Here is a 21,430-nt window from a genome sequence, read left to right on the forward strand (position 1 = left end):
AGTGTAGCCAAGTACACTTCAAACCATATTATATGCCCATAACTCCATTGCATCAGGGCATGAACAATCTAATAGGTTGTGCTGTACCAGTGATCCAATACAGAGACAGCTAGGGCTTTTGTTTCTTTACATAAAGGAGTGAGGAAGAGGACTGTCAGGAGGTGAAGGGGAAAGATAAGTGGGGCATTAAGTGTAAAAAAAAAAAAAAAAAACCCCAGGCTACCTACCAGCTCCCAAACTTCAATAAAAAACACACCACAATCTCATTGCCCACCCCCCAAACACAACCAAACACTGTGGTGTATTGTGTGTGGAAGGTCCTATACTGACTTCCCACTAATCCTAACCCTAGTTCGTGTCCAGTAGTTTTAGTGGCTGCAAGTCACACTAACCCTTTTTCCTCCCAGCATATACCAAAGTGATAGTACAGTTGTAGTGCATGGATGAAGGAGGAGTCTGTTAGAAGACAGTCACTGAGCATCCGGGCCAATAGACATTGTTCTGAGTCAATCACTTCAAAACAAAATGTTTGCAACCCTCTGTGCTAGTCACCATCTGCATGGCAAATGATATGGAAGGTAAACAAATTAATGTTTGTTGAATAAGAAATTAAGGGCATTCATACTTTTGATGCAGCTTCAGTGTTTGTGGAAATAGTTAAGTGCAATCCAAAGACGCAGGAACAATTTTAAATCCTGACCACATCTGGCATTCTAAGACTGCAGAGGCTGTAGCCTTTCCTGATGATGTGCTCCCTCAATTTTTTCTGTCAGCTATCAGAAACATTGTGCCTCTGGTCCCTAGGCTTCTATTAATGCTGCTCCTGACCACATATCAATGGAAGGAGCCCATACACTGGTGCAGTGAGCATCCCTTGTTTTAGGAATAATCCCTTGACTCTTAGAAATGGTTTCTGCACCCAGCTTCATCTTCATCTCTTCAGTGAATGAGACTCTCAGTGATTCTAGGAATGCTTTAACTTTTTTTATAGGTACAGTAGAACACTAGAGTTACGAACCACACACTTCATTTGGAACTGGAAGTACGCAATCAAGCAGCAGAGACAAAAAAAAATACTGTACAGTACTGTGTTTAAATTTAAACTAAAAAAATAAAGGGAAAGTTTAAAAAAGATTTGACAAGGTAAGGAAACTGTTTCTGTGCTTGCTTCATTTAAATTAAGCGGATTAAATGCATTTTTCTTCTGCATAGTACAGTTTCAAAGCTGTATTAAGTCAATGTTCAGTTGTAAACTTTTGAAAGAACAACCATAACATTTTGTTCAGAATTACATTTCAGAGTTATGACCAACCTCCATTCCCGAGGTATCCGTAACTCTGAGGCTCTTCTGTAGATCAATAAATTAAACACAATGATTTTCTGGCCTTCTGAAGCTACTCAGCAATGAGTATCCTACTTCCCTTGGTTTGAGGTGTGTGTATATAAAAACATAGACTTACGAAAAAGAACTTGTAATTTATACCAGCATCATGCATGGGTGCTAAAATAGTCTATGGAAAACCTTCAAGGTGCAACAATTTCTTTACATTTACCAAGAATACATTTACTCAGTCTGCTATTCCAGATGTTTCTTGATGATATAGTGATAGGTCAAACTACCTGGGAGCACTCTGAAGTGTAAGAACATAACTGCACAAGTATACAGTGAAGCCCACCTAAAGGGATACCATATCTAACCACAAATCCACCAAAAAGATAAACGTCTTCAGCAGCAATCTCTACACATACTAGATTCATGGTCAGGCCAATTAATACCATGTTTTAATTTGCAAACGATGGCTGAAGCAGGTAAATAAATAAAAAACAACCCAGGGTTTTTGTCCAGATATTGCTATTTTGTCACATACTTTTTAAATTAATTTCTGTTTAAGAAAAACCGTTTAGGATGTAGACAAATGAGTAAGTACTACAGTAAGTGTCCTGAAGTGCTCAGTGGCTGTGGTTCCCATTGATTTCAGTTAATGGTGTGAGTGCTCAGACCCTCTGAAAATCAGGCCCCTGATGAAGGTACCCAAATAGGGACTTAGGTACCTAACTAGAGGCACCCAGCTTTTTACATTTTTGCCTTATCCTATAAAATAAATAAGCCATGTAAAAAGTATATCAATTAAATATGCATTTAGTTGCATGTAAATATTAATCTCTATCCCCTTGAAGATGTCAGTGATGGTCTGTTCAAATACAGGGCCTCCACACGAACTGTGTTCTCACTCATGGTTCTTAGGCATCTGTACAGCAGCTATCACTATTACCAAGGCACCAGCGGTCACACAAAACTTGATAGGTGTGGGGAATATGATGCATCTGCTTTTTTAGGCTTCATGGAAAGTCCTAGCCTTTTTCCAGTGGCTGGGGGAGTGATCTTGTATTCTTGCATATTTCATACTGGTGTCCCGCCCTAAGCACAAGAACTATTTCCACCAATCAACAGGCATAACAGAACAGAGGAGGCAACTCAAATGTTTAGCAAGATTCTTCAGTCACTCTTGGGCCTTGTGGAGCAAATCCTGCTAAGGAAGCAATTGGGTCAAATATCCATTGTCATTAATAAACTGCTAAATCTGTTAAATTATACTGAAAGTTCTTCTATTTGATGTACTGTGTGCTCTGAAAAACAAGCAACACTGTGGCTAGAAGTAGTGAGAGAGCATAGGGAGCTGCAGTCAGTCTTACTGAGTCAAATATCCCATGCTGCACAGCCACTGGGGACACACCTTCAGCTGGAAGACTGCAAAGGGGAGTGAGTGGGAACTGGTCTGACAGGAACAGACAGGGCACAAGGAGATGCAGACAGAAGTTTTTCCAACAGCACTACAGATATAGTATTGTTTTTGGGGGAAACGCATCCCAGACCATGACAAAGAATAGCTATTGAAGGAAGATGCTCTAGGCTGCTATCTTGACTCTGAAGCAAGCGGGTCACCCAGTTGGGCTGCTGTGAGAGTCATTTTGAGTCCATGTAAAATATTATTAGATCAAATAATTGTGGCAGAAACTCACACCATGAGAGATTAAATCAAACCTGTTTCCTGCACATCGAGTTAAGGATAAATCCCTGCCCCCTACCTTTCTGCACCTCAAACTGAGGATAGTGTGAGCAGACAAATCCATTTTCAGATACTCTACACACCCTCAGCCAGCATGACTGCATACCACCCTGTAGAGTCTCTCAGGAGCCCTTTAATACCACCTTCCCAGTTTTGTATAGCAGAGGGTCGAGAAAGCAAGAAGTATATCCACTTAATGGTGACACTATTCTATCTCGCCTAATGGGCATAGGGGTGGCCAGATATGAGAACCCAGTCCCAGGTGCTCACAGGCCTAGTGAAGGCCAAAGCAGTGTGGCGTGTGTTTTCCTCCTGCTATTAAGGGTTATTGTCCAGCATAGATGGGAGGCATGGCTGCTCCTGCTCCCTTTCCTCCATGCCTCAGCTACTCCCTTGCCCTAGAATCTCTAGGAGGACCAGAGAATAGCAGATAAAGTGCAATGAGAGCATGCAGGGAACTGTCAATAGGCACACCACCCCTTGCTGAGTGAGGATGGGGACAGCCCATTTCATCAAGCGCATGCAGAGGCAGGTGAGAAATATATGAGGAAGGGTTCTTGGTGCCATAGATGGGGAAAAGGGATGCATGCACATAGGGAGAAGGGGCCACATGCAGCAATAAAGATGTGACACAGGAGGGCTGTGAAGCGATTTCACTTCATCCCCTGGTCCCAGTTACCTGACCTGGATAAGGTTCCAATGGTTACATGGGCAGGGTCAGTAGCCCTTAATATGTGGATTATTGTTACATATGCTGCAGCTTTTGGGCATGAGGTTGGAGAGTGCCACGTGGGTAAAGGGCACACAGGGAATATCCTGAAGAGAAAGAGAGAGCGGAGATTCCCTTAGGACCTATCCAGTGGACAGATGGAAACATATTTTAAATGGTGTCTGTTTTATTTCTAACCACTTCCTCCTTCTCGAGGCTTATGAAAGGGATGTGTTATTGGTGCACAAAATAGTTGTTGAACCACAAAACTTAACAATCCTAGTCTTTTAAAAATTGACAAACTATTTTTGGCACTGCTTATGCCTGGAGACTGAATTTCAGCGTGGAACAACTTTGTACAACCAGCTTCAGAGGGGTAGCCGTGTTAGTATGGATCTGTAAAAGTAGCAAAGAGTCCTGTGACACGTTATAGACTAACAGACATATTGGAGCATGAGTTTTCATGGGTGAATACCCACTTCGTCGGATGCTGCCAGCTTGTAAACTATTGAAAGAAACCAAGGGTTTATACACTCAGAAATACTAGTAGCCTCATCATTACATGGGGTTGGCTAAAGCCTGAATAGGTGACCCAAAGTCCCGTGTTTGTTATAAGCTCTCCTTTGTTAGAAACTTCCCCAGATTGCTGCAGGATAATCTGGAAGAGCACCTTTCCATGCTTTTATTTTAGTCTTTAGACCCTTGATTTTAAATTGTTTTGCCTCTGTTTTGGATAATTGTTTTCACTTTAGTGCTGGAAGTATTGGCGGGCTACAATAACGGCTCCTCTGGCTGGCTGGACAGCTCTTGTTGCTGTTTCAGCAGCAACAGACTTTGAGGCTAGGACAGTATTTGCTAAAGTCTGAGTTCACATCATGTGGCTTTAACTGGCACTTCTGAGTTAACAGGTGAGAGAAGACTGTTTTCAATTGAGTGAAACATTTCAGGCTGAAACTGAGCTATTATAATAGTAACTACACTGGAAAATGTCTCATATTCAGAAATGTTAACAGCTAACTGACTTGGGACATTGTGCTGGATCTGTTTGTTTCTAAGCATGCTCTATCTAATCTAGAGATCTATCTTGCATTTATAGTGCACTCATCATTGTGGTATTTTTTAAGTGTGTGCCTGAAAATCTTGTTTACAACGGACTCTACATTTCCTCTTAGCAAGTTTGACTAAGACTGATTTTTATTTATGTATTTATAATTATGATAAAACGGGTGAATGCAGATATTAGCATCCTGGAGGGGATGTGAGAGAGGAATTAACTCTCTCCGGCATAGTTAATGGTGAGGGTCTCCCCTGGCCAGGATTCTTGGAAAGCAGTGCTAGTCATAACCAAGAACATTACTTAAAGAAATAGGACATGACCGTACTGTTGTTGGGATGGAGTTTTAGCATAAGAGAGCTCCTTCCAACTGAAGAAAGAATTGATGGCTCAAATGACTCATATGGCAAAGCACACAACTGCTGTGCTCTAGTCTAGAAGACCCCTCTGGAGGTGCATCAATGGATGCACCAATTTAAAAACATTGCTGTCTCATAAGGATTGTCTGTTAGTCTTAACATAAAGTGGAAGGGAATATAAACAACATTGCTCTTTATTGAGGGACTATCTTGAGACACAGGGACCTGCAATCTCTCAGTAAAGACCACATAGAAACTGTCACAGATGGCAACCATCAGATAGTTCAAATCATAGTGGTCAGGGGGCTTTGTTAATTTTTAGTTGGTTCCTACTTTGCAGAGGCCTGTGTATGTATCAGGATGGCTTTGTACAGTCTAACATTTGCTTAATGAAAACTGAAAACATTGTGAACAGTTCACTTTTAAATAGTGTATGGTGCATATTAGATGGTTTCTTCATAGATATATTGAAGCCCTTCCCACATGTGACATGGAGCAGAGCTCTACAGGGTGTGTGGGTGGAACTGAAAGCTGACTAGTGAGATGGGGAATCCACAGGGGCAAGAGAGAGCAGTGGCTCTGGCTGCTACTCCTCTCCATAAACTGTAGTAGTAGGCATAGCTGTGCTGCGCAGGCAACCTGGCCAGAGGGAGCTGAAGATATTGCTTCTCAGGCCCTTCACAGAGCTTACGTGTGGTACAATAAGCCTTGTTCTGTTTCTCTGTATAAGGGTGGGTTTCACCCAGTGACTGTTATTTGGAAGACTGTACCATGTGTAAGATGAGAGATAAAAGAAGGCACAAAAATTGTGAATCCATGGAGACAAAGGGAGTATCTTAGGAACTAGTTATTATGTTGCAACATATATGAGAACACTCTAAAAAGGGAAATTATTGAAGTATCCAGTTCAATATGGAAAGATTAGATTAAGATTTGATTTTAAAATTCTGTTCAGGACATTATAAACACCAACAGACACTCTCAAATATGAAATCTTGGCCTATGAGAAAAGAGGAAGAAATACCTAGAACTATTGCAACAACGGGTGTGATAATTTTAGAACGTCATCCTCACTTTCTGGAATTATATTGAGCAATTGCTTCTGGCAAATAAGTTACTTTTACAGATCTTTCAAAGTGAAATTTGAGGTAAAGTGAAATGTGGAACTCATTCTTCCATGTCACTGATTAGAAGCCCAAAATACATCTGTTCCACATGAACAAATCCAGACTTTGCTTTCACAGAAGAATAGCTATATTTGCAATGACTTTAAATACATTCCTGTTGATTTCATTCATGTGCAGTATAATTTGTTAAGTCAGAAAAAAAAATCCCAACTCTATTTCTTATACTAAAATATCCAAGTGTATACATTTAGGAAAATCATTTTCCTAATACTATAGTAATTAATAATTATTATAATTTTACTCCAATAGTATGAAATCCTAGCTCTAAAAAGTAAAAATGAAGTATAACCACTATAATTTTAGACTAAGTGTATAAATATAGAAATTGGGCTAGATTCTGCTCTATTTTTACAGCAGTGTATGTCTGGAGTAACTCCTTACAGTTTCAGTGGACTGAATTCACCTCTGCACTGTTGCAATCTCAATATTCAGTTTGTTTTAAATTAGTTTACAGTAATTGGGACTCTTGACTAGGTTATCTAGCTCCAATACAAAAATGTATTTATTAACTCTTGTAATCTGTGCATCTTTATAATGTATTCAATGAACTTTTGTTCTAGGAGTGTATTCAAAACAAACTTTAGCCAACTCTGTGGGAGAACTGTGTTAAAATGAAAAAAAAATTAAAACTTTTAAACTACTCTTCTGTAGGACTTTTGCACTCAGCTCTTCAGAGCAAGGGTAATTTATGTACAAAGATGCCTTAAAATAAGCCTCCATAATTACAAAAATGCAGTGTTTAAATTTATAGTAAAAACCCACACACTGCTGGCAAAACTGTGAGTACATCTGGAAAACATTAAGGATGCTATTAAAAAAGTCCAGTATAAACTAGAAATGAGACTGAAATTACAGTGTTGCTTACTTTTTACCTGAACAAACATTTTTAGGAAGTACATGTTGAATGTGAAACACTTTCCTATTTGATGTAACATTGGATTTTATGTAGTTCAACTATAATTGAGCATGAGTTTTACACCTAATTTTGTCCTGTTTTTAAAATAGTGACCTGATTTTTAAAAAAATGTCCTCCGATAATTTGTTGTTGTTTAAAACATTTCCAGGAGGCTGCTGATCCAGCAGTTGGGAAGGATAATGACTGGCTCTCAAATGAGGATTTAAAATGTGATCACATCTCTTAAACATTTATTTTATTAAAAAGGGAGAATGTTTTCAAACATTGAAAAATTGCTACTTTTTTATAAAAACAGAAATAGGCAAAATGCCCATTTGTCTTATTTACATAATACATTACAACATTTCTCAATGTATAAAATTATTTACAATATATAAAAAAATCAATCAGTAAAATAGGTTATTTTTTTACAAGACATCAAGCCCTGTACTTCTAGTGTAGATCATGGCAGACAAGAATATTATTGCACCAATGAAACAAATAGTCTAACAATCAGAGTGTTTCTCTTAGCCATGCCTTCAACTGAAATCTAAAAATATCATCAGCGACAGTAACATTCGTTTAATCCCATCTAGGGTTGACTTCAGGCAGTTTCCATACAAACATTGTCTTATAAAGCTTATGTATTGGGCAATTACAATCAGAGATACAGTATTTACAGCTTCTTTTATACAATCTGCATGGAGTCTTGTTGAGTTTACCCTTCACAGAAGCTCTATAAATAAACCATATTCTCTTGAGTGAAGTGGACAGTCACACTGATACAGTCCCTTTAAATTCTCTTCAGGAGATGACAGGCTAAACCTCCTTGAGTCAAATTCTTCCTTACCATCCATGGCTAGAGCTTTGTTGCCTCTCTAAGTAGTACCAGCTACAGATTTTTTAACGATTCTGCACCTGAGAAGTTAAATAATGTCTGATGTGCAGTACAGAGTCTCTATAGCTACATGTGCCTTTTCATGTGCAGAGCCAGGTGGTCTGACCTAGAGAAAGCCCTGTCACAAAGGTGGCACTGGAAGGGCCGGTGGCCAGTGTGCTTGCGATAGTGACGAGTCAGTTCATCAGAGCGAGCAAACTTCCAGCCGCAGCCTTCCCAGTTACAGTGATAAGGTTTCTCACCTGTTGGGAAAATCAGACAGACCATGACTCAGTGAATTCCTCCCACATAAAGGCAGCTCTCAAACACTAGAAGGGTTGTAAACTCTCTCACTATGTCTCAGTATATTCCTAACATTTATCTTAGCATAGCATTTTATATTGGTGCCCAGCACTATAGTATCAAAGTGCCTCCCAGGATAATTAAATTACAGTAGCAACTCTTCTCCCTTCTCTGGGCAGAGGAAGCTCTCCGCTTGGAGTAGGGTTGTGGGGGTTGTTTTTTTTGTTTTTGTTTTGGGGGTGATTGCAGCAGAGGGCCATTGTTGCAAGTATCACTCCTGGTTATGTTGGAAAAACTTTAGCAAAAACACATGCAGACAGCTCCCAGCCAGGACATGGTTATTAACCTCTCAGACTGTAGCTGGGCATGCATGCATGCCTACAGACTCTATAGGATTAATGAACTTCTCACACAATTCAGGTTACATTCTGCTTTTAGAACTAATTCTGTGGCAGGGGGTTTCTTAGCATCCATACATGGCAAACCCTGTGGTTGCCCCATATAGCCAAGCATTGCGCTGTATTTACCTGTGTGTGTTCTAAGGTGTGCCTTCAAGTGGGAGCTCTTGGTATAGGTTTTCCCACAGCCTGCATAGGTGCATGTGTGTGTGGCTGTCCTCTTCCTGGGCCAGGATCGTCGCCCTCTTTTGGGCTTGGAATCCATCAGCTCCAAGGGAGAGGAAGGAGGCGTTAGCATGCCTCTTGGAGCTGAGGGTTGCAAGGGCAGGCTGTCCTCAAATAAGCCAAACTGAGAGGCACTCTGGTACTGGAAGTGGGTCTGGTGATGGTGGAAGCCTGTGGCAGGGTGATAGCTTTGTTGGAATGACATTGATGAGGGGCAGATCATCTGTGCTTGGCAGTCAGTCACAATGAGGTCATCAGGGCTCAGAGGGGGTGTCTCTGTGCCAGGGATCTGGGGTGAGCTGGCCATCCTGGGCTGCTCATAGGCCATCATGCAGGTTGCATTGCCTTCTTGCTTGATCTTAGGGCATGTCTGAGGGACGAGGCCCATGACGGGCCCATAACTGTCCATGTCAGGTTCTGGTTTAATGTTGTCCACAAAGTGTGGGCTCCCAAAGCTGGATGTCACAAAGAATTGTCCCTGGACATGGTTGGGGAGGCAGAAGTTTGAGTCCATTTCTGATCTGATCATCTCTGACATGAGGCTGGAGTTGTAAGGAGGTGGATTGCTCTGTTCCAGGGAACTGTAGCATCCAGAAGATGGATTTGTCTGGTAGAAGCTGCTAGACGCTGTCTGTGCTGAGGGATAGTCCACACTAGGTGAGTTCGGGCTGAAGTTGTCGTTGCCCATGGAAAGGATAAAATCCAAAACGTTGTTGAGATCTTCATCCTCTTTGCGAGGGGAGAGGCTGCCCAGTCCTGGCCTCAGTTCTGGCATGGTGCAGCTGTTGACAGGGGCCTTGTCCTCTTGGTCACATTTCCATCTCTGAGAAAGCAAAGCAGAGAATATTAGAGCTCAAGGGAGAGAATCCAGGAATCTCTGCTAAAAGACAGGGCTAACCTATCTCCTCCAGGGCTAGCGTTTACTCCCTCAATCAGTGTTACTCAAAATGCTGTAATGCCCCAGTACTGCATGGGGCATTCCCCCTGCACATACCCCCCACCCTGAGCGTTGCACACACACGCTGACACTTCACAGCATTTCCCACCCAAGCCTTTGCAGGAGTCAGGTCATTACTATCCAGCTGTCCCTTTGCAGGAGCAATTGGTCGCGGCATCCCTCTGGACCTCCCCGGCCAGAGGAGTTTGGGTCTGGGGGGGAAAGGGCGCTCTCCTGCCTGGCACGTCAGAGCGGGGGGCCCCGGCCAGCCCAGGCGCTTCGCGGACACTCACTTCGTGGAAAGTTTTCTCCCTGCAGGGGCTGGCAAAGGTGGCGAACGAGGGCAGGGTCGTGTCGCTCAGCGCCATGGTGCGTCCCGGCACGACTGCTCCGGGGGGCGATGGCTGGAGGGGCTGCGAGCTGGCGGCTCCCGGGCCCTCCCTGCCTTATAGCCCGGGCAGCCAGAGCCCTCAAGCCAATTGCAAGGAGCGGAGGAAACGCGTCCCGGACAGGGCGGGAGGGAACGAGCCAGGCGCAACCTAAATTTAGCCCCGCTATAAAAGGAGGCAGCGGCGGCTGCTGCAGCTGCAGCTCCAGCCTGAGCGGGGCGGAGCGGAGCGGCTGGCCGCCCGGCTCGCGGCCTCGGCCCCGGCTCCTGGATCCCCCCGCCTGGGCTGCCGCTGGTCAGCCCCGGGGCCCCCAGAGTGCCAGTAAAACGGAATCCGAGTTGCCCCAATACCGCTCCCTTCCCCGCGCAGGGCCCGAGAGCACCAGTTCCCCTGCACCGGCGCCAGGAGCAGCCCCCCGCAGGGGACCCGCCTAGGGAGCAGAAGGGGTGTGTGGCAGGGCTCCCGTGGGGCAGGAGCGGAAGGGGGGGGTTCGGGTGAGACAGGAGCGGAGGGAGGGTGATCAGGGTCCCGTGGGGAGAAGTGAGGGGGTTTCAGGGTTTCCCGTGGAACAGGAGGGGGCGGTTCAGGGCTTCTCGTGGGGCAGAAGCGGGGGGTTTAGAGTTTCCCGTGGGGCTGGAGCGGGGGGATCAGGGCTTCCCGCGGGGCAGGAGCGCTGTGACTAGCAGTGTCCTTTCTTTACTGCTAACCTTGAGGCAAAGGTGTCTAGTTTCTGAGTTTCTTATTTCTCAGGCGGGCTGAAGCTCTAGACTAGGAACAAAGACCTGCTTGAGTGTAAACCAGTGTCCAGCTAGGCGGGCGGGAGAAATGCTCAGACACTTCCCCAGGGCTGGGAATCCACCCCCCAGTTCGGCCCCATTATGACCAGACAGCAAGTGTGACAAATCCGTTTGGGGGTGGGGGGGTAATAGGCTCCTATATAAGAAAAAGACCCAAAAATTGGGACTGTCCCTATAAAATCGGGATATCTGGTCACCCTAGATAACTCCCTGAGCGCCAAGCTGCATCAGCTACGTGTCCATCCTCACTGGGGCAAAGCAGGCTGGCTCCCAGCAGTATATTGGCCTGTCTTGTTTGAGACAGGCATGCAGTTTGCTGTGTGCCCAAGCTGGACTTTGCCATAGGCCAATGCATGGCATTTTCCCTGCCTTGTCTCTAGTTATCAATGCACACTGCTGTTTAATCTGCACCAAAGGAGGTTTAGGTAAATTAGGAAAAACTTTTTAACAATCAGGATAGTTAGGTACTGCAGTAGGTTACCTAGGAAGTTGTGGAATCTTAATGGGAGGTTTTTGAGAACAGGTTGGACAAAGATTTGTCTGGGATGGTCGAGGTCAGTGGCTCAAACTTTTTTACTGGTGACCCCTTTCACATAGCAAGCCTCTGCAAGCTACTGCCACATAAATTAAAAATACTTCTAAATATATTTAACACCATTATAAATGCTGGAGGTAAAGCAGGCTTTGGCGTGGAGGTTGACAGCTCGTGCCCCCCCATGTAATAACATCGCAACCCCCTGAGGGGGTCTCAACCCCCCGTTTGAGAACCCCTGCTCTAGGTATGCTTGGTCTTGCCTTAGCATGGGGTAGGAGGGGATAGACTAGATGACCTCTGGAGCTCCCATCCAGCCCTACATATTGATGAGTGCTGCTCTTGGGGCTGGCTCTCAGCCTCCAAACATAAGGTATGAGTCCCAGGTCACAGCTATGACTCTACTCATGCCCTAGTTTGACATGTGTTTGGAGGTATGCCTGACACAGTCATACCAAAGGGCTTCAGCTGTAATGTTGCCTTTGTGGGCTTTTGCTCTGAAATTGTCCAACCCCCTGCTCAAAGCAGGACCAAGTCTGCATCATGGGGGTCTATAGTGGCATAGCTACAGCACCATTGTTATGTAAGCATAAACCCATAATGTAGATTCAGCCTAGATCAACTGAAGTTTTGTTGTTGTTGGGGGTTTATTTTTTGGCGGGGCGGGGGGAGATGGGGAAAGGTTTCTGTTGCTGTAAGTAAACTACCTCCCTGAGTAATGGTAACTAGGGTCACAAAACTATTCTGCAATTGATGTAGCTGTATCTACACCGGGGGTTAGGTCACCATAGCTACTTCGCTGAGGGGGTATGGATTTTTCACTTAAATTTTAAGTGTAGACCAGGCCTAAATGTACAAATATAGATCCCCTCAACTCAGAACTGAACAGTCATGTATTGGCAATTTATTGTGGACATCACAGGAGAGCTGGGTCTTGAGAGGGGACATGAAGGAGGAGACGTCTCAGGGAGGGCACTGCATGGAAGGAGCAGAGATGTTTGTATGAAGCTAGTGAAGGGTCAATCAGAGCAACTGAGTAGAGTAGGTGCGGTGGTTTAGTAAAATACAGGGGTGCACAGAGAAGGGCAGAGCTGTGAAAGGCTTTGAACATGAGGGCATGAAACTTGATCTTGATATGGAGAAAAAGGAGGCAGTGGATCGATTAAAAGAGGAGGGTGATGTGGTCAGAACCACACATGAGAAAGGCCTAATTTTAACAAACTGGTAAAAAACATGGGAATTTGCTGGAGCATTATCTACACTAGGAATACCACCAGTGCCACCACCCATCCAGACGAACAAAAAACAGTGGGAATTTATTTTATGCATACTGTCTCTGCAAGGAAAAGAGATAGAGACTTTCTTTATCTTACTGGAATCTCAGGTCTCCATTTGTTCTTCACTATGCTGTACAAAGATTGCCAAAGCCTAGTCACGTTATGAAATAAAATAATCCTAGTAACTTGTGTAGTTTGACAGGCAGCACATAAATTTTAGTCTTCACCTTGGCATCTTGATCGGATGCCAGTATGGGGGAGCTACCTCCCGGTCACCTTTGACTAACGCTCCTCAGAGTCATGCTGAGGGTCACTGCTGCTTGTCAATCATCCAAGAACAGGGATCCATATGGGCAATTCTCAAAGGAGAAGAATGGTGATTTACCCCAGTAACTGTGGTTCTCCGGGATGATGCCCACAGACAGATCCATGCTTCCTGCCCACATTCCCCCTTCTTTGCAGTCTAAACAGACCCCTGAATTAGTAGGGAAGAATTAATGGTGTTTGGGGACAACTCCCCCTTTTATGCCCTGAGACCCCTGTAAGCAATGGGGAGCAAGATAGACTGGCCTCAGGATTCTGAGTGTGTATGTGTGCTGGGGGCTTTTATCTCAGAAGTGTGGGTCCATGTAGGCATCTGTCTCAGGGAAACACAATAACTGTGGTAATTAACTGATGTTTTGAAATAGCTACAAATTATAAAAAATAATTGGTTGAATAATTTATATCTTTACATTTTAATTTAAATGTTTACAAAATGGCCTGGATGAGCAGTCAATCTCCTGTGAATGGACTTAGCATCAATGCAGTTGAATGCATGGTAACAAAGTACACAAAGATGTATGACTCACTGCAATGTAATGTCACACTTGTGTAATCTTTAAATACAAACTCTATTCCTCTAATAAAATATTTGTAAGTGCACACTATGTATATATGGTGATATTAGTCAGCCAAGAAAGTGTCCTCTGTTGAATTCTGAATGAATGTGTATGTTCCCTGGACAACACGCCGAGTGTCTCTGGCAGTTTATATTCTTGTGATTTCAGCAACTGCTACAAAAAATATTTTGTTTCTAGGGTAGACAACTGTAAGTGTAAGTTTAACTATAAAGTTCCAGTCAGATTCTGGTTTCCATTATGTGCTGGAAGCTCATATGAATATGCAATTCCATAATCACTCTGTGTCACCGAAAGTAGATTGTGTTGTCTTCTTTGAATAAAAGAAACATAAAGTGGATGCTGAACATGAAAGCCAAGTACATTAAATAATCACCTCTCTGCCTCCAGTTTCTCTTTGTCCTCAGTAGAGCCATTAAGCTAAAAAAAAACACAGTATATTAAACTCCATTAGTTGAATGTGAAGAAAGTTTACTTATGTTGTGAGTCACTAGTTACATGCAACCCTTGTAACAATTTGCCACAATTTTCCTCTTGCTTCATTATCATTCTGTTGAAACTGCTTCGTGTCTCACCCTATGGAATCTTTTTAATAAACATCGAAAACGAGATGACACTGATTTAATTTACACCGGTGTAATTTCGGAATAATGCCACTGAAGCCAGTGGAGTTACACTAATGTATAAAAAGCAGGCTATCTGAAATTAGAAGGAAATTGTTGTAAAGTGTATTCTTTAATCTGCTGTGAATAGAATGCTAATGGGTGAGATTTGGGAGGCCTTCAGCTAGAATAGGACACAAGATACTCCAGTTTGAAAACTGCAATTATGTTGGCAAAGTTGATTTTCTATAACATATTGCTGATCTCTGGGTTTTTTTAATATCAAAGAGGACCTGTCACCAACTTTTTAATAATTGTAATCAAGACCCTAAACTTTACTGAATGGGTCAAATCTACTGCTGTATAAAGGGAATGCAGCAATACAGAAAGGCTCCAGTTGGATCTGTTGGTGATTGCACCTGGATTAGCAGCAGGACATGCCTTGTCTATCGAACATTTTAAGTCAGCACAGAATTAAAACAAGAGCACTCCTTTCTCTCAGTTCATAGATGGTCTCAGCCTGATGTTCCATGGACTGACATTGGTGTGAGATCAGAATGAGGCACATTACCTTTCCATACCATTATTCTGCTCAAAACTACAGCATCAGCAATATATCTTGACTGTTCACATGTGTAAGCAGGAAAGACGTATTAATGTAACTTTTCCTTAACTATATACCAAACAATTGTAGATTAATTAATTTGTATTCATAATGTTTTTTAAATTTAGCTTTGAGTTACACTCTTGAATTAGTGCCTCTGGAAGGTGCTAGGCTGGCCATGCTAAGACTAAAGTATTTTATCTATCCAGGTAAAGCCCAGATAATGACTATGTAAACTTACTTCCCAATGTGTCTCAAGCATGTCCCAGAGGGACAACTCTTGTCCTTGGGCCAAATTAATCCCCAGTGTCATTCCATTGATTTCAGTGGAGTAACATCAGATGAATTTGATCTTTCATTTGCATTCAGCCCTTGCTAAAACAGCCAACAAGGCAGATGTTTTTTTCTTTTTGGTCTTATTGGGCATTGTATATGTTGATACATATTATGTAGGTATGTTGACATAGTGCTGAGATGCTGTTGTGAAAGGTGTTCAGATGCCACATTATGTATGCAGTATAAATAGATAGCTGCTGTTATTATTTGAAACTGTCATGCAAGGCAACTCAGTATTTCCACTTCTGTCTGTCAAGTGCCATGTTTCTTACTTAGCAGGCGGGATAGCTCAGTGGTTTGAGCATTAGTCTGCTTAAACTCAGAGTTGTAAGCTCAATCCTTGAGGGGGATGTTTAGGGATCTGGGGCAAAATCAGTACTTGGTCCTGCTAGTGAAGGTAGAGGGCTGGACGCAGTGACCTTTTGGGGTCCCTTCTAGTTCTATGAGATAGGTATATCTCAATTTAAATTTTACTTCATTGTAGTTTGCTTCCATGACAGTACCATCTGTTGGTCTTCTCTTTTCCATCTTCCACTAAGTGGTATCCAGTCAAGGACTTACATCAGGGTACTTTTTTGACATTTGTATAACATGCCCATACCACTTCAGCTTTCTTTCTCAAATCACTTTCCCTGCCATCTGTTGGCCAGTTCTTTTAACACATCAACATTAGTTACTTTATTCCACCAGTTGACACCAAGTATTCTCTCCAAGCATCTCTGATGGAGTGCATCAGGTTTCCTGTTGTTGGCTTATAAAATTTGCCAAGTTTCAGAAGCATATACCAGTGTGGGTATCACTAGTAACATTGTGTAACTTTATCTTGGTTCTTGTGTGAATCTCCTAAGTTTTCCAAATATTTGCCAGTCTCAAAAAAAACTCCACTTGCCTTCCCAATTCTTGCTTTCACTACTTACAAAGGTGTCCATCCATACTGATTGTGCTTTCCAGATATAACATATGTACCGCTGACTCCTCTGTCAATTATCTTGACTTTAGTTTTCTTTTGGCTGATTCTTAATCCTACTTTGTCAGCCTCATATTTGACAGTGGTCTTTTTCCTGGCATCGTTATCTGTGTCCAGTGTGATCTGAGAAGTCAAGATCTCGAAAATTTCCTCTACTTCACATAACTCCTGTATCTTCCTTTGATGTTGCTCTTTGCATCACATAATATATCACACTGCAGGAAAGGAGTGATAACATATAACTCTGCCACACTCCAGTGATGATATCATGCCAATTGATATCTCCACTTTCTGTCCTTACACAGCACTTGAACCTTCATACAGCATCTTGGCCAGTGACACTATCTTTCTAGGAAGGCTATTTTGTTGCAAAATCTTTCATAGCGACTCTCTATGAATGTAGTCAAAAGCTTTGGTGAAATCTATGAAATTCAAGACTATTCTTTTCTGGTAGGCAAACCCTTTCTCAATCAATTGTAAATATGTGATCTACACATGATCTTTTAGTCTAAAGTCTGCTTGATCATTGTGCAGTTTTTCATCTGTGACCAGTTTGATTCTGTTCAATAGTATACTGCAGAACACTTTCCCAAATACTAAAAGTAATGTTCCTCGACAGTGATCTCACATCAGTGGGTTGCCTTTCTTTGGTAGTTTTCAGATCACACTTTTCTTCTAATCCTCTAGGCAGAGTTCTTTCTCCCAAATGATATTGCAAAGTTTGTGTATTTGATGTACTACCACATCCTCCCAACCTTGAAGCATTTCATCAGTGAGTTTATTTTCACAAGGCACTTTGCCATTTTTCAGCTGCTTAATTGGGCTTTCTATTTCTTCTTCTGAAATTTTTAACAGTGAAATGTTTAATTCTTCACCTTCTTCAGATCAGTTGTTTGGAATTTGCTCTGGTTGGCTGAGAACTAAATTAACATATGCTATCATCTTTCCTTTTGTTCTGTTTCCACTGTTATAATCTTCCACCTTTTCCTTTTGTGATGCCACAGTGAATCTGGAACCGTGTAAATAATTGTTTACACACCTGAAGCAGTTTCTTAGAGTCACATCTCACTGATGCTGCTTCAGCTTCTCTAGCTTTTTATTATCATGCCATTCTCTTTTATAGGGCTGACAACGGCTTTATTTCTTTATCTTTCTCTACAGACTCTGATTGCTATCTAGGTAGCTAGCTGGATATTTAACATTTTTTAAATAAAATATGAAAAAACATGGGGGCCATGTTGTGCCAATTCATAGATTTTTTTTTTTAAGACCAGAAGGGACCATTGTGATCATCTAGCTCAGGGGTAGGCAATCTATGGCACACGTGCCAAGGGCGGCACACAAGCTGATTTTCAGTGGCACTCACATTGCTTGGGTCCTGGCCACAAGGCGGGGTGGGGGGGGAGCTCTGCATTTTAATGTAAATTTAAATGAAGCTTCTTAAACATTTTAAAAACCTTATTTACTTTACATACAACAATAGTTTATAGTTATTTATTATAGACTTATAGAAAGAGACCTTCTAAAAACATTAAAATTATTACTGGTACACAAAACCTTAAATTAGAGTGCATAAATGAAGACTTGCCACACCACTTCTGAAAGGTTGCTGACCCCTGATCTAGCTTGACCGCTTGCATAACACAGGCCATAAATCTTTGATTGATTAATTGCTGTGTCAAGTCAATAGCTGCCACTGAACTGAGCATGTGTTTTAGAAAAATCTTGAAAAATCTTGAGTAAAAGATTTACAGGGATGGAAAGTTCAACACAACCCTTCATAAGCTGTTCCCATGGTTAATTACCCTCACTGTTAAAAATTTGCACCTTATTTCTAGTATGAATTTTTCTAGCTTCAGCTTCCAGCCGTTGAATCTTGTTATACATTTATCTGCTAGATTAAAGAGGCCTCTGTTATCAGATCTCTGTTCCCGATATAGGTACTTATACAGACTATGATCAAATCATTCCTTAAGCTTTTCTTTGACAAACGAAATAGATTGAGCTCCATGAGTCATTCACTATAAATGACTTTAAAATCTTTAATAATTCTTGTAGGTTTTCTCTGAATCCTTTCCAATTTTTCAACATCTTTCTTGGTGTGGATATCGGAACTGGACACAGTATTCCAGTAGCAGTTGGACCAGTGACAAATACAGAGGTAAAATAATCTCCTTACTGCTACTTGATAGTCCCCTGTTTTATACATCTAAGGAATGCATTGGCCCTTTTAGCCACAGCATCACATTGGGAGCTCATGTTCTGCTGATTATCCATCATGACCCCAAACCTTTTTCAGAGTCACTGATTCCCAGGATGGAGTCCCCATCTTGTAAGTATGGCCTATATTCTTTGTTCCTAGATGCATGACCTTATATTTGGCCATATTGAAACACCTATTATTTGCTTGTGCCAGTTTACCAAATGATCTGGATCCCTCTATCTCAATGACCTGTCCTCTTCATTAATTATCAATCTCCCAATCTCTGTATCATCTGCAAACTTTATCAGTAATGATTTTATGTTTTATTCCAAGTCATATATACAAATGTTATAAAGTGTAAAGCCATGAGCTGATCCCTCTGGGATACCACTAGAAACACACGCCTGCTGAATCATGATTCCTTGTTTACAATTATGTTTTGAGACCTATCAATTAGCCAGTTTTTAATTCAGTTATGTGCCATGTTGATTTTGGATCATTCTAATTTCTTAACCATATGTGGTACCAAGTCAAATGCCTTACAGAAGTCTAAGTAAATTACATCAACATGATTACCTTTATCGACCAAATCTGTAATTTAATTAAAAAATCCAGTTTAATTTCACAAAATCTATTTTCCTTTACCCATGTTGATTGGCATTAATCATATTACTCCCTTTAATTCTTTATTAACCGAGTCCTGTTTCAGCTGTTCCATTGTTTTACCCAGGATTGATGGTCAGATCTATAATTACCTGACTCATCCTGTTTACCTCTTTAAATACTGGAACAACACAAACTTTCTTCCACGCCTCTGGAACTCTTCCTCAATATTCCAAGCCTTACTGAAAATCAGCATTAATGGTCCAGAGAGTACCTCGGCCAGGTTGTTTAAAACTCTTGAACGCAAATTATCCAGACTAGCTGATTTTAAAATGTCCAATTTTAGTAGCTGCTTTTAACATCCTCTAGTTACTGTTGAAATGGAATATATTTTATTAGGACCATCCCATCATCTGGCTTTTTTCCCAAATACAGGACAGAAATATTTATTGAACACTGTTTCCTTTTCTGCAATATTATTAACAATGCTACCTTTTCCATAGTTTCTGATGGTGGTTTTTGTGCTGTCCACTGAGACCACTACTAACTAATTTCACAAAGGCTCCCAAACGTCTGCCAGATGGTGACAGCTTTTGCTTATTACAAACCCTGCCAGGATGACATCTATTGATCTAGAGGACAAATGGGACTAGGTTACATTTCCACAAATAGTTCCAACTGTAAAAAAATGATTAAGTTGCCCAGAAATATGTATGAAAAATGTGATCTAACTGTTAAAGTGGTTTATGAATCTTACTAATCATGAGGAAATCAAATCTTTTATGGTGGAAGTTTGTGTGAAGGAAAATCAGTTTGTATTTTAAATAATCTGCATTAACGTTTTCTATAGTAACTGATTTCTTATGATTTTGGTTTGGGAGAGTAAGCAGCTATGGATGCAATCTTTAATGTATTTCAGACCAATCTGTTCATAAAGCTATTTAGGGAGCTTTCAGCCCCAAAATACTTATGCCACCTTATTAGTTACCTGCTTTGCTTAGATATTTGCAGTTTGGTTCCTGTCATCGTTCGTCAGCATGTATTTTGAATTCACATGAGGGTGTGTAGCCTGCATTTCATGTTTAGCTGTCAATTAAGGATTAAGAACCCAATTCTGCCAGTTATTTCATTTTTTTAATTTTATAGAAAAATGGGTGGCCCACAGCTTCAAAAATTCTGCAGAGTTTCTAAACTCAAGTGCCACAAAATGGGAATTTGTGCTGTGAAACCACTGAAATGGTCAGAACAGATCACAATTAGTGACTTCCAAACTTTGCCAAACGCTCCTTTTTGGAATCTGCAATTTGTTAAAATTCAAATGTACAGTGGGGTGATAGTGGAGAGGGTAGAAAGTGCTTTTGTAATTAAATTTAAAAAGATAACTATTATTCTTTATAAAGATGTAAATTACGGTAGCATTCATCAGGATTGGGGCTTCATTAGGTTGGGCACTGCTCAAAGGCAGATAGAGAGATAATCCCTGGCCTGGAAGTTGTATCTAAATTAATGTGATTTTAAAAGAGACATCCCACCCAAAATGCTGCTATTTGTAAGCATGCCTGCTATCCAGCTTCAGAGAGGGAATCAAATGGTCAGTGTGGCAAGTGGGACTTGATGGTGGGTCACATCGCTAGATGGGGGAATTGGATGCCTGACAAGCCACCAAGGAGGATGTGACTGGACATATTTATATGGCACAAAGACTCTCTCTGAACGTTATGATTCCTAAGCTGAGCTCTGAGTTAATCAGTTCCATTATCTACAAATGTCAGAATTATCGGAGTCTCCACAGGAAATGAACCCATTCAATCCTGTTATATTAATGAGCAGATGCTGCCCAAACTTTTATGTTTGCAGATTATATTTATCTGAAGTGTGAGAAAAGTTACAGAATGCCTGTGAAAGGACAATGTGAAAAGGAAAATGACTGTGACTTTTGTGGCCATTTGGGGCAATAAATAATGCTGAACAGGTATAAACCCTAATGTTTATTTTCACTATCAGCCATGCAACCCAAAGAATAAGGTGTAAACTGTGGGGTATTGAGGACTGAAAGTGTAAATCAGACTAGTATAGCACTTAAACAACAATTAAAAACAAAACCAAACCATCTCTACACAATATTTGGTCCTGCCATGAGGGCAGGGGACTGGACTCGATGACCTCTCGAGGTCCCTTCCAGTCCTGGAGTCTATGAGTCTATGAGTCT

General features: G+C 41.6%; 1 protein-coding gene across 1 annotated transcript; it reads right to left on the reverse strand.

Annotated features, from left to right (window-relative positions):
- Positions 1-6,852: 6,852 nt before the first annotated feature.
- KLF2 (KLF transcription factor 2) lies at positions 6,853-10,446 on the reverse strand. The gene is made up of 3 exons (XM_050934017.1): positions 10,306-10,446; positions 8,980-9,898; positions 6,853-8,412 (listed from the first exon to the last, which is right to left on the reverse strand). Exons 1-3 carry the CDS (start codon positions 10,378-10,380, stop codon positions 8,237-8,239), a joined length of 1,170 nt encoding a protein of 389 aa, XP_050789974.1. The 5' UTR covers positions 10,381-10,446; the 3' UTR covers positions 6,853-8,236.
- Positions 10,447-21,430: the final 10,984 nt, after the last annotated feature.

This window comes from Gopherus flavomarginatus, chromosome 24 (genome assembly GCF_025201925.1).
Source record: "Gopherus flavomarginatus isolate rGopFla2 chromosome 24, rGopFla2.mat.asm, whole genome shotgun sequence".
In the NCBI taxonomy this organism is placed as follows: Eukaryota; Metazoa; Chordata; order Testudines; family Testudinidae; genus Gopherus; species Gopherus flavomarginatus.

Coding starts and splice junctions, on each gene's coding strand:
- KLF2 (XM_050934017.1), bottom strand. CDS start 10,380: ATGGCGCTGAGCGACACGACCCTGCCCTCGTTCGCCACCTTTGCCAGC. Junction 9,899..10,305: donor GGGAGAAAACTTTCCACGAA/GTGAGTGTCCGC, acceptor TTGCTTTCTCAG/AGATGGAAATGTGACCAAGA. Junction 8,413..8,979: donor ACACCTTAGAACACACACAG/GTAAATACAGCG, acceptor TTTTCCCAACAG/GTGAGAAACCTTATCACTGT.